General features: G+C 58.9%; 1 protein-coding gene across 1 annotated transcript in view; it reads right to left on the bottom strand.

Moving 5' to 3' along the window:
- ITGB4 (integrin subunit beta 4) overlaps positions 1–7938 on the bottom strand; it is a 34310-nt gene extending 26372 nt beyond the window's left edge. The window contains 7 exon segments of the mRNA XM_021066622.1: positions 490–661; positions 1120–1216; positions 2003–2207; positions 2339–2440; positions 2663–2745; positions 3818–3906; positions 7695–7938. Coding sequence (XP_020922281.1) covers positions 490–661; positions 1120–1216; positions 2003–2207; positions 2339–2440; positions 2663–2745; positions 3818–3896 — 738 coding nt within the window. The 5' untranslated portion in view covers positions 3897–3906; positions 7695–7938.

Below are 10807 nucleotides of genomic sequence, written 5' to 3' on the forward strand. Positions count from 1 at the left end.
CCAGATCCCTGACCCACTCAGCAAGGCCAGGGATCAAACCCGCATCCTCATGGATACCAGTCGGGTTTGTTTTCGCTGCCCTGAAACAGGAACTCCCTCAGGTTGTTTTTTGTTTGTTTTTGGTTTTTAGGGCCGGCCCCGTGGCCAATCGAAGTTCCCAGGCCAGGGTCTGAATTGGAGCTGGAGCTGCCAGCCTACACCACGGCCAGATTCAAGCCGCAACTGCGACCTAAACCACAGCTCACAGCAATGCTGGATCCTTAACCCACTGAGCAAGGCCAGGGATCGAATCTGCATCTTCATGGATACCAATTGGGTTCTTAACCCACGGAGCCACCACAGGAACTCCTAAATTTGGATTGTAATTGAGGGTCTGAGCTTGGCTTAGAGCCTGGGGGCCTCAGCCTGGCAACAGAGCAGGCCAGTGGGCGGGCCCTTGCAGGAAAGCACAGCCCTGGCGTGGCCGGCAGGACCCTCCCTGGCACTCACGGTGCACACGGCCGTCTGCAGGATGGCATCGAAACCCCCTTCGGGCGCATCCAGGTTGCCCGAGATCCGCTCTCCCTTGAGCTTAGTCCGGAATTCCTCCACGTCTTCCGTCAGGCTGATGACATTCTTGAAGGAGAACGGGGGGTCACTGTTGGGCCAGGGCTCCTTCAGCCTGGGCGGGGTGGGGGGAGGAGAGCGTCAGGGACAGGGGAACTCGGGGACCCCAGGCCCCCTGGGCCCGCCCTCTCTGGGAACTGCCCCCTCGACCCATTTCCCTTTCTCTCTCTTTTGCTTTTTAGGGCCACACCCACGGCCTATAGACGTTTCCAGGGTAGGGATGGAATTGAATCGGAGCTGTAGCTGCCGGCCTACACCACAGCCACAGCCACGCAGGATCCGAGTCACATCTGCAACCTGCACCACAGCTCACAGCCATGCGGGATCCTTAACCCACTGAGCAAGGCCAGGGATCGAACCCCACATCCTTATGGATCGTAGTTGGGTTCATTACCCTTGAGCCACAGTGGGAACTCCCACCTTGGCCCATTTCAACCCAAGAGTTATTATAGATGCCCAGCTAGAGAGGAGGCGGGCTGTGTGGCCAGGACCCCTGGTGGCTGGGCCACTCACTTCTCGGGTCTCATGTCCGTCTGAGGGACGCTGACTTTGTCCACGAACTTGCCAAATCCAATCGTGTAGTCACTGGTGAGCTGCCTCAGGACGTTGGCTGGGCATCAACAGGAAAAAGAGGGGGGGCAGCTGAGCCCTGAGAACCCCACAGCCACACAGGGGGCGGGGTCTGGCTGGGGAAGGAGGAGGCCGAGAGTAACCTGCTGTCAACACTTGGCCCATCGGCAGCAGTTCAGGTGCATGACAGCCCTTATCCTTATTTTTTAAATTTTTTTTAGGGCCGCACCTGTGCCATATGGAAATTCCTAGGCTGGGAGTTAATTGGAACTGGAGCTGAAGGTCTACCCCAAGGCCATAGCCACTGCAACACCTGACCTGAGCCACACTTGCAACCTACACAGCAGCTCACAGCAACGCCTGATCCTTCACCCACTGAGCGCGGCCAGGGATTGAACCTGGGTCCTCGTGGATACTAGCCTGACTCTTAACCTGCTAGGCCACAATAGGAACTCAGCCCTTGTCCTTATTTACGGATGAGGGACATGGGACTCGGGGGTCCAGAGTCACGTGTGGAGCAGGTTGGAGGGGGCAGCTAGGGGGCTGGACCAACCGTCTGCAGAGCTGGAATTTAACCTCAGGTTCATGGCAGCCGGTACCTCCCTGTCAGGACAGGAGGGCCCACTGGCCTGGGCCTCCTGGGTACTCTCAAGTGGCTACTGGGGTCTGGTCAGCACCCTCCCCCGACCAGGGGACGAAGGAGTGCCTGGGGCCCTCAGATGCCACCCCTGTTCCCTGAGGAGTGGGTGCAGCCATCCTGAGCCCTGGTCCCCTGAGCAGGTGCCCAGCCCGCTGGCTGAGGCCACGCCCTCCATCCACACTGTACCGAGATCCTGCCCCATCTTCTTGAGGTTGTCCAGATCGTCAGACATGGAGTTGGAGAAGTCCATGAGGATGTACAGGTCCATGGGGCTCTCCTGGGGCTCGAACACCTGCAGCTCGAAGTGCCGCTCCTCGCCCGGCCGCAGCCGCACCCGCAGCCCCTGCGGTGACACCTGACTGCGTCGCAGGGTCGTATCGATCTGGGTTTCCTGTGTCCAGGGCAGGGGGGAACAGCCAGCTGGAGGGTCTCTCCAGATCTGATGGGGAACCCTCAGCTCAGCCAGGGGACACAGCGGACCCCACTGACGGCCCAACCTCCCTTGACCCCCGCTCGGGGCACCTCTGTGATCTCGAAGCTGCTCTCCATGACCACCATGCTCTCCAGCTGGCAGCCCGCAGCCACCAGCTCCGCCTGGGTGTTGCAGCGCCGTTCCTTGAACATCTGGCAGGAGGGAGAGGGGAGGGGGGTTGGGGGTCAGGGGGGCAGTGCCCATCCCCCCGGCTGTCCTAGCCCTGGATTTATTCCCCCTGGTTTTCCTGACCCTGGCCTGTTCTTCCACAGCCAACCAGCCTGAGGCTGGGCTGCGGGTGTGGCGAGTGTGGACTTGGCCAGAGCCTCGGGGAGGGGCAGGCGGCCTGGCTGGCCCCGGCTGCAGCAGCTCACCTCGTCTGTGCAGTAGGCACAGTCCTTGTCCACACGGATGCACTCGGTACAGCTCTTCACCTGGGCCTTCTTGCAGCGGTTGGCTGGGGAGCAGAGATGAGCAGATCCGCTGAGATGGACCTCATTTGAAAGGGGGGATCCTCTCCCGATTTTTTTTTTTTTTTTTTTTTGCTTTTTCTAGGGCCGCTCCCGCAGCATATGGAGGTTCCCAGGCTAGGGGTTGAATCGGAGCTGTAGCCGCTGGCCTACACCACAGCCACAGCAACGTGGAATCTGAGCCACATCTGCGACCTACACCAGAGCTCATGGCAACACCAGATCCTTAACCCACTGAGCAAGGCCAGGGATCGAACATGCAACCTCATGGTTCCTAGTCGGATTCGTTAACCACTGCGCCATGACGGGAACTCCTATCCTCTCCCGATTTACAGAGGAGGACGCGGAAGCCAGAGGGTATGTGGTCAGCCTCAGGTAACATGGCTAGAAACCCGCAGAGCCAGGTCTCAAGCCCAGACTATCCACTGAAGTTGGAGGGAGGGATGGTGGGGGCTGAGACGGAGGCGCTGGTCCATTGCTGGCAGGGACAACGTAACCAGCCCCCTCGCCTTCCCCCCCAGGGTAGAAGGGATCCCCGCCTGTCTTGTTTATCACTGGGTCCTCAGTGCACAGCCCAAGCCCTGCACACAGTAAGTCCTCAGTAAACGAATGAGGTCAAACTCCAGTGTCTCCAAAGAGTGGGATTCCCTTTGGTTTTGTTCAGTTAAAATCACAGTAAGGGAGTTCCCATCGTGGAGCAGCAGAAACGAATCTGACTAGGAACCATGAGGTTGGTGGTTCGATCCCTGGTCTTGCTCAGTGGGTTAAGGATCCGGCGGTGCCGTGAGCTGTGGTGTAGGTTGCAAACGTGGCTCGGATCCTGCGTGGCTGTGGCTGTGGTGTAGGCCAGCAGCTCCAGCTCCGATTCAACCCCTAGCCTGGGAACCTCCATAGGCCGCGGGTGTGGCCCTAAAAAACAAAACAACAACAAAAAAAGTGGGTGGTGGTTGTTTGCTGAACAGCTGAGTGAGTGTCTGGGCAAGACACTCGTGAGCAGGCCCGGGTGAGGGCAGTGCCTTGAAAGTTGAACCTCACTTGAGAGGGGTGTTTTCAACTCACCCATGTCCCCGGGAAAGCTGACACTCAGAAGGGCTGCCAGCAGCAGGCTGGTCCACGGGCTGCGCCTCGGCCCTGCCATCCTCTTCCTCCTGTGTAACAGCAATAATTGATATACGACGCCTGACAGCTCTGATCCACGAGTGAGCTCACTGGGCCCCTGTCGGAGCGCCACCATTCCCATTGCACAGGTGCAGAAACTGAGGCTCTGAGAACTCCAGGGATGTTTCAAGGCCACTCAGCCTGCGAGGGCAGGGCCCTGGACCCTGGACTTTTTTTTTTCCCTACTGCCTCCTTCTTTGCCATCCCTGGAGGAGCCAGATGCCCTGCAGGCCTGTGCCCTCCCCAGAGAGACCCCCACCCTCCTGCTACTGACTCTAGGCTCTGAGCTTGTCTCATTTGCCTGGTACAGATTTCCTAGAGGGCACAACAGGGCTTACCTGCCTTGGCCTTTCAGAACCCAATGGCCAGGCTTGGGAGGGCAGTGCCTTAAAAGTTGAGCCTCTCTTGAGAGGGTGCCACAGGGGTGGACCACCCTGGAGGACCCTGCCTCTGCTGTCCTGTCTGCTCTCTGTCTGGCCCACTCGCCCCTTGGTGAGGGGGTGTGGCCAGGAGGGGGGGACCCCCCCCCACCGTCTGGGGCAGGAGAGGAGACGGCTTGTTGCACTCAGCTGTTTTGCAACTGCTGCCTGGCCCATCAGAGGAGGGATCCCCTAGCCTACTCCCCACCTCCATCTGCCCCAGAGTTTGAGTTTTGGGGGCCCCTGAGCACATCACCCCCTTCATAATTAGCCTGGAGCTGGATTACGAGGGCCCCTGCAGGTGCATATGCACACACACACGTGCCCGCGCAGTGCCAGCCACCATGTGAAACTCATTAGCCTTTGGTTCACTTTTTTTTTTTCCCCGCCATGCCCGTGTAATGTGGAATTGCCCAGGTCAGGGATCCAACCCACGCCACAGCAGTGACCTGAGCCACTGCAACGACAGTGCCAGATCCTTGACCCGCTGCGCTGCAAGAGAACTCCTGGCTCACTCTTAAGCCATCTCTACTCATCAGTGAGCCTTGGGACAGGCACATCCCTGAGGCCTTTTAAAAGATGGGTAGGGGTTCCTGCTGAGTCACGACGGGAGTGGCAGCGTCTTGGGAGCGCTAGGACACAGGTTTGATCCCTGGCCCGGCACAGCAGGTTAAGGATCCAGCATTGCCACAGCCGCAGCTTAGATTGCAACTACAGGAGTTCCCGTCGTGGCTCAGTGGTTAACGAACCCGACTAGCATCCATGAGGTTGCAGGTTCAATCCCTGGCCTCGCTCAGTGGGTTAAGGATCCGGCGTTGCCATGAGCTGTGGTGTAGGTTGCAGACGTGGCTCAGATCCTGCATTGCTGTGGCTCTGGTGTAGGCCAGCAGCTACAGCTCCAATTCAACCCCTAGCCTGGGAACCTCCATATGCCGTGGGAGCAGCCCAAGAAATGGCAAAAAGACAAAAAAAAAAAAAAAAAAAAAAAAAAAGGTTGTGACTACAGCTCAAATCTGATCCCTGATCCAGGAACTGCATATGCCAAAGGGCTGCCAAAAAAAGAGAGAAAAAAAGAGATGGGTAGCCTGGAGGTTAAGAATCCAGCCTTGTCTCCGCAGCAACACAGGTTCAATCCCTGATCTGGTGCAGGGTTAAGGATCTGGGGTTGCTGCAGCTGTGGCATAGGTCACAGCTGCAGCTTGGATTTGACCCCTAGCCCTGGAACTTCCATTTACTGCAGGTGTGGCTGGGTGGAAATAAAAAGATGAGTCACCTGTTGAAAAGAAGGGGCCGGCCAGAGTCACCAGGCCTTGCAGAGCTGAGGTCAAGGCTAGGCCGTGGCCTCCTCTAGAGCAGTCCCGCAGCAGCTGAAAACCAGGCCATGCCTACTGGCCCTGGCTCCTTGCTCAGTCCCTGGCTTGTGGGCAGCCCCAGGGCCTGGGAGACCCGTGGGGGCTGCAGGAAGCCATGGCCTCCATCCCTCCAAGGCAGGAGCCCCCAGAAGACATGAGCAGCTTCCACACATCCACAGGCAGAGCCATCTGGGCAGGAGCCAGGAGCCACCTTCTAAGAGGGGCCTGGGGAAAGGGAGCCCTGAGCCAGCCCCGTGGGGGGCTTCTTGGGGAAATGACTTTCCTGCAGCCTTGGGGCATGGGCACCACACCCACACGCTACACAATACAGGCTACAGACTCAAGCCTCCCAGGGGCACCGTTATACACGCAGGTACAGGCACTGGAGGGCCAAGCCCAGCTCTTACTCACTCTCCTGTGCCCACAGGCTGGGCACACAGTGGGCACGTGCCCAGCACTCCATGTACATAATTGCTATTTAAGCTGCACAGAAACCCAGTGGGATGATTGCATTATCTTCACTTCCCAGATGAGACCCAGGCAGTGCAGACCCCCCCCCCCATACTCAGAGGCTCTCAAATGGCAGTTGGGGTCTAGGAATGCACTCAGCAGGGTTTCACTGAACTCAACTTGCGTTTAAAAATTTTTAAAGTAGTTGATGGTAAAGACAATGAGATTTCACATACAAGTTAGGATCGTGGGCTTATTGGAAGATGCAGCCTCGGCGGGTGGGGCAGACTCTCGAGGCTGCTCTGGGTCCCACCGGGCTGCGGGGCCTTTTTACAAACCCGTCCCGTCCCAGAAGTAGGTGCCTACAACCTGATGCTGTCACACAGCGACACACCCAGGCCTTCCAAGCACAAGGACAGGGACATGCAGGTTCTCAGACACATGCCGTGACCCACGTGAACAAAAACTCAGGGCTCTCCCCGCACCCACTGTCGCTCCCACCCCATGGACCCCTGCACCACACAGGGCCGCTTGCGCTCCACAGCGCCCTCCCTTCCCACTTGCCCATCTCCTGGGCCCTCTGCTGCTCTATCACCCACAGGAATCAAGGCCAAGGAGACAGACACCCCTTCCCCGCTGTCCCTCCCACTCGCCTCCTGCTGCTTAGCCCCCACGATGAGCGAGACCCTCAGCTTCGACATCTAGCTCTGTCTGAGCTCTGCACCAGCCATGTCCAGCCTTGGGATCAGGGTGTGGCAAGGCCGTGGGGGAGGAGGAGGAGCCCAGCTGCTGCCCTTGGGAGCCATCTAGAGTCACCCCCGCCAAAATCAGAGGGCCGGGGGCTGGGGGTGGACCTAAGAGGGTGGGAAAGAGGGGCTGGCCCCCAGAGTCGGTTGCAGCAGTGGGCACAGCCTCCAAGGCTGTTGGAGGAGATCAGGAGAGCTTCCTGGAAAAAGGGTGCCCTGAGTTGACTTTGGGAGGAGGGCAGGCGTGTGCCTGGCCAAAGAAGAGAGTCAGCGACTCCCCAGACCCCAGATGGACCCTGGCAGCACACAGTCAGGCTCAGAGGGTCTTTGCCTCTAGGGGGCTCCCCCACCACCTTCTTTGGGAACCCCAGAGGGGCCCAGCCCTGTAGGCCCGCCAGCCACCAAGGGGCTCCTGCTCACTTCTCCGCGCACCCACCCACCACCCAGGCCTCTCCCCCCGCTCCCCTCCTCCAGCCCAGAGGTCTGACTGCCAGGAGCCTCCTCCGGCTCTCCCTGCCCCTTTGCCCCCAGTCGTCCCCTGGACACACCCTGGCAGGCTGGGATAGAGGAGCCGCCGCCAGCCTTCAGGAAGGGAAGCGCGGAGGAAACAAAAGCTACCCGGCCCACCCATCGGCTCCCCTGCGCGGCTGCCCAGGCTGGGGTCCGCACTCACTCAAAATCCTTCCCTCTCCTCTGAGGTCCCAGGATGGACGCCCAGCCGCGGGGTCTGGGGCACTGCAGGGGCGTGCGGCCCGCGACCCCCGACTGCTCTCCCGCCCCTGGCGCTTCCGGAGTCCCAGGTTGGACCCACCTTGGCGCCCGCGCTGGGCTCCGCTCGGCGGCTCCGGCTGCAGCGCGCGAGCGAGTCGGAACGGTCGGAGGGCGGACGGCTGGGAGGGCGGGCGGCGGGCGGCGGCGGCGGGGAGGGGACCGCTTTATGGGCCGGGCGGCAGGTAGGAAGGAGGCGCTGGTGAGTCAGGCCCGCCGCATTCCTGCGCGCGGCGCGCACCTGTCGGGGCAGGAGCCGGGCGCTGCCGCCGCCGGGCCCGCCCCCCGGAAAAGGCTGCGGCTCCCGCGGCGCCCGGCCCCGCGCCCCGACCCACGGCGGCGGAGGCAGGGGAGGAGCCGCCCGGCCCCCTCCAGTCCCGCCCCGGGAGCCGCGCCCCTCCACCTCTCCAGGCTCCAGACCGGGTGCCCGGTGAACCCCAGGGCTGGGGGTGGCCTCTTAGCCCCGATGTGCACTCCTAACCCTTTCCACTCCCGACTGGGGGCGGGGAGCCCTTGCCACGGCCCTCGGAAGCCATCAAGAGCTCCGGATCCACAACCCGACGGCAATGGAGGGCACGCATCTCCTCCCTTTTCTGTGCCCGCGCGAAGGATGAGGCCAGGGATGGCCCCCAACGCACACACGTGTGTCGAGCGGGAAATCTGAGCAAGGACTGCTTCCCTGAGTGTCTTCAGGCCAGCGAATTAAACCTCCTTAACGGTGTGAAGCATAGCCACGTGGAGCAGGCACTTGACCGGTTACAGCTGTTCTTGACAAGCGGGTTTACACATCTGACCCTGCCAATCCTCTTTCAAGTGCTGCTGGTTAAGTGTGTCCAAGTCGGGCCCTCTCAAGGTGCCCCATGGTCTCAACTTTGGTCTCTTTCTCTGGCTCCACCTGCCAACCATGTTTGGCAAACCTTGAGGCCCGCAGCTTCAACTGTTGTACCAGGGCTGGTCCCTCAGCTTGGGATCCCCCCCCCCAACCCCTGCCTGGTTTAGCATCCTTATCCATGAAGGCATTGTGCCCATGTCACACACACGCTCTGGGGAGCCTCCTCGACCTCCCTGCTCCCTAAATTGGGTTGTGGGTTCCCCAGGACCCGTCTTTTCACATCACTTGCCACATTGGTTTGAAAGAATCTGTTTAGGGGTCCCTTCCCTATTGGCGTCTGAACCCCAAGGATGGACACGGTCTAGCACGTCATCCCTCGCGCCCAGCTCAGCACCTGGCACATAGCAGGTGCTCAGTAGACGGGGGCTTGACCCAAATGAGATTGTCACATCCCCTCCCTGAGCCTCGGTGTTCTTACCTGTAAGCAGATGCCAAACCTCAGAGGTACGGTGGAATCAACTGGGACTGGAGGTGGACGAGTCCTGGACAGTGAGTGCCCACTCTAAGTGTTCACGCTACTGTCACCGCTCGGCCACTGTGCCCAGTTGTCTGAACTCTGCACAGGCCAGGGGCTCTGAGAGGCTGGCTTTGGCTTTTTTGTTTGTTTTTTAGGGCTGCACCCTCGGCTTATGGAGGTTCCCAGGCTAGGGGTCCAATCAGAGCTGTAGCCGCTGGCCTACACCACAGCCACAGCAACTCGGATCTGAGCCATGACAGTGACCTACACCACAGCTCACAGCAACACTGGATTCTTAACCCACTGAGCGAGGCCAGGGATCGAACCTGCGTCCTCATGGATACTAGTTGGGTTCGTTAACCACTGAGCCCAAAGGGAACTCCGAGAGGCTGGATTTGGGAGGTCTGTGGCAGGAGCCCTGAATTGGTTGAGGCAGCCAAGTCATGCCCTGTGAACTTGAACTACTCCAGCAGGCCCCCAGTATAGCCTGGGAAGAAGGACCTCAGAAGGCAGCCTGCTGACACCATCCATTAGAGGGTTCCAGTGGGTGATATGCACTCACTGTGTGTGGGGGGCTGACACAACCTCCTAAGGAGACCCCAGCCCAGAGGCTGCAGCGCCACAGACACTTTTAAAAATGACAAGGGCGGGAGCTCCCACTGGGGCTCAGCAGAAATGAATCAGATTTAGCGTCCATGAAGAGGCAGGTTTGTTCCCTGGCCTCGCTCAGTGGGTTAGGGATCCGATGTTGTTGTGGCCGTGGTGTAGACCAGCAGCTACAGCTCCAATTTGACCCCTAGCCTGGGAATTTATACGCCGCAGGTGCAGCCCTAAAAAGACCAAAAAAAAAAAAAAAAAAAAAAAAGTATAGGGAAGTGGAGTCTGGCACCAGCTGAGAGGTGAGAAGTCCATCCCAGAGAAGCTCTCAGAAGACAAGCCCTGGGAATTCCTTTATGGCTCAGTGGAAACAAATCTGACTAGCATCCATGAGGATGCTGGTTTGGTCCCTGCCCTTGCTCAGTGGGTTAAGGATCCGGCGTTGCCGTGAACTGTGGTGTAGGTTGCAGACACGGCTTGGATCTGGCATTGCTGCGGCTGTGGTGTAGGCCAGCAGCTGTAGCTCCAACTGGACCCCTAGCCTGGGAACCTCCATATGCTGAAGGTGCGGCCCTAAAAAGACACACACACACAGAGAAGATGAGCCCTGAGATCCCTCAGGTTTCTTGGAGTCTGGGGTTTCCTTAATTGGAACCTGCATGTGGACCTCGTGGACCAAACAGTGAAGCAGCTGAGATCACGTGGGCAACTCAAGGTGTATCTCATATAGCAATGAGGGTTTGCTAGGAAGAGGGTCCTTCGCTTACACTGAATTCCCAAATAGGTTCTGGCTCCCAACGGGTTAAGGAGCATTGTACTCCCTATTAATTTTACAAAAACACCAAAAAACAAAAAACCCTATTGTCTCACTCTGCAGCCTTAGGCCATAGGTAGAGGAATTGCTTTCTGCGGGTTTTGCCAAAGAGCTGAAGTCCCTTAAACAGGATGGAGAAGCCTGGGAGCCTCGTTCTGCTGCTCCCACCTGCCCACACTTGCCCCGTGAGGCCAGGCTCGTTCCCTCATTAGCTCGATCATTTATTCATTTTATAAGCATGTCATGGGCTCTTAGACCAGGTGCTGGGAATCCCCAGAGGAATGAAACATACCACCTGCTCCCTTCCTAGAGCTCACAGTTTAAAGCACCAGCCTCCCAAGTGGGCTGCATATCTTGCAGGAATCCGCCATATAATTCGTTTCCCGCTGAGCCCAG

The sequence above is a fragment of the Sus scrofa genome, chromosome 12 (genome assembly GCF_000003025.6).
Source record: "Sus scrofa isolate TJ Tabasco breed Duroc chromosome 12, Sscrofa11.1, whole genome shotgun sequence".
Lineage (NCBI taxonomy): Eukaryota > Metazoa > Chordata > Mammalia > Artiodactyla > Suidae > Sus > Sus scrofa.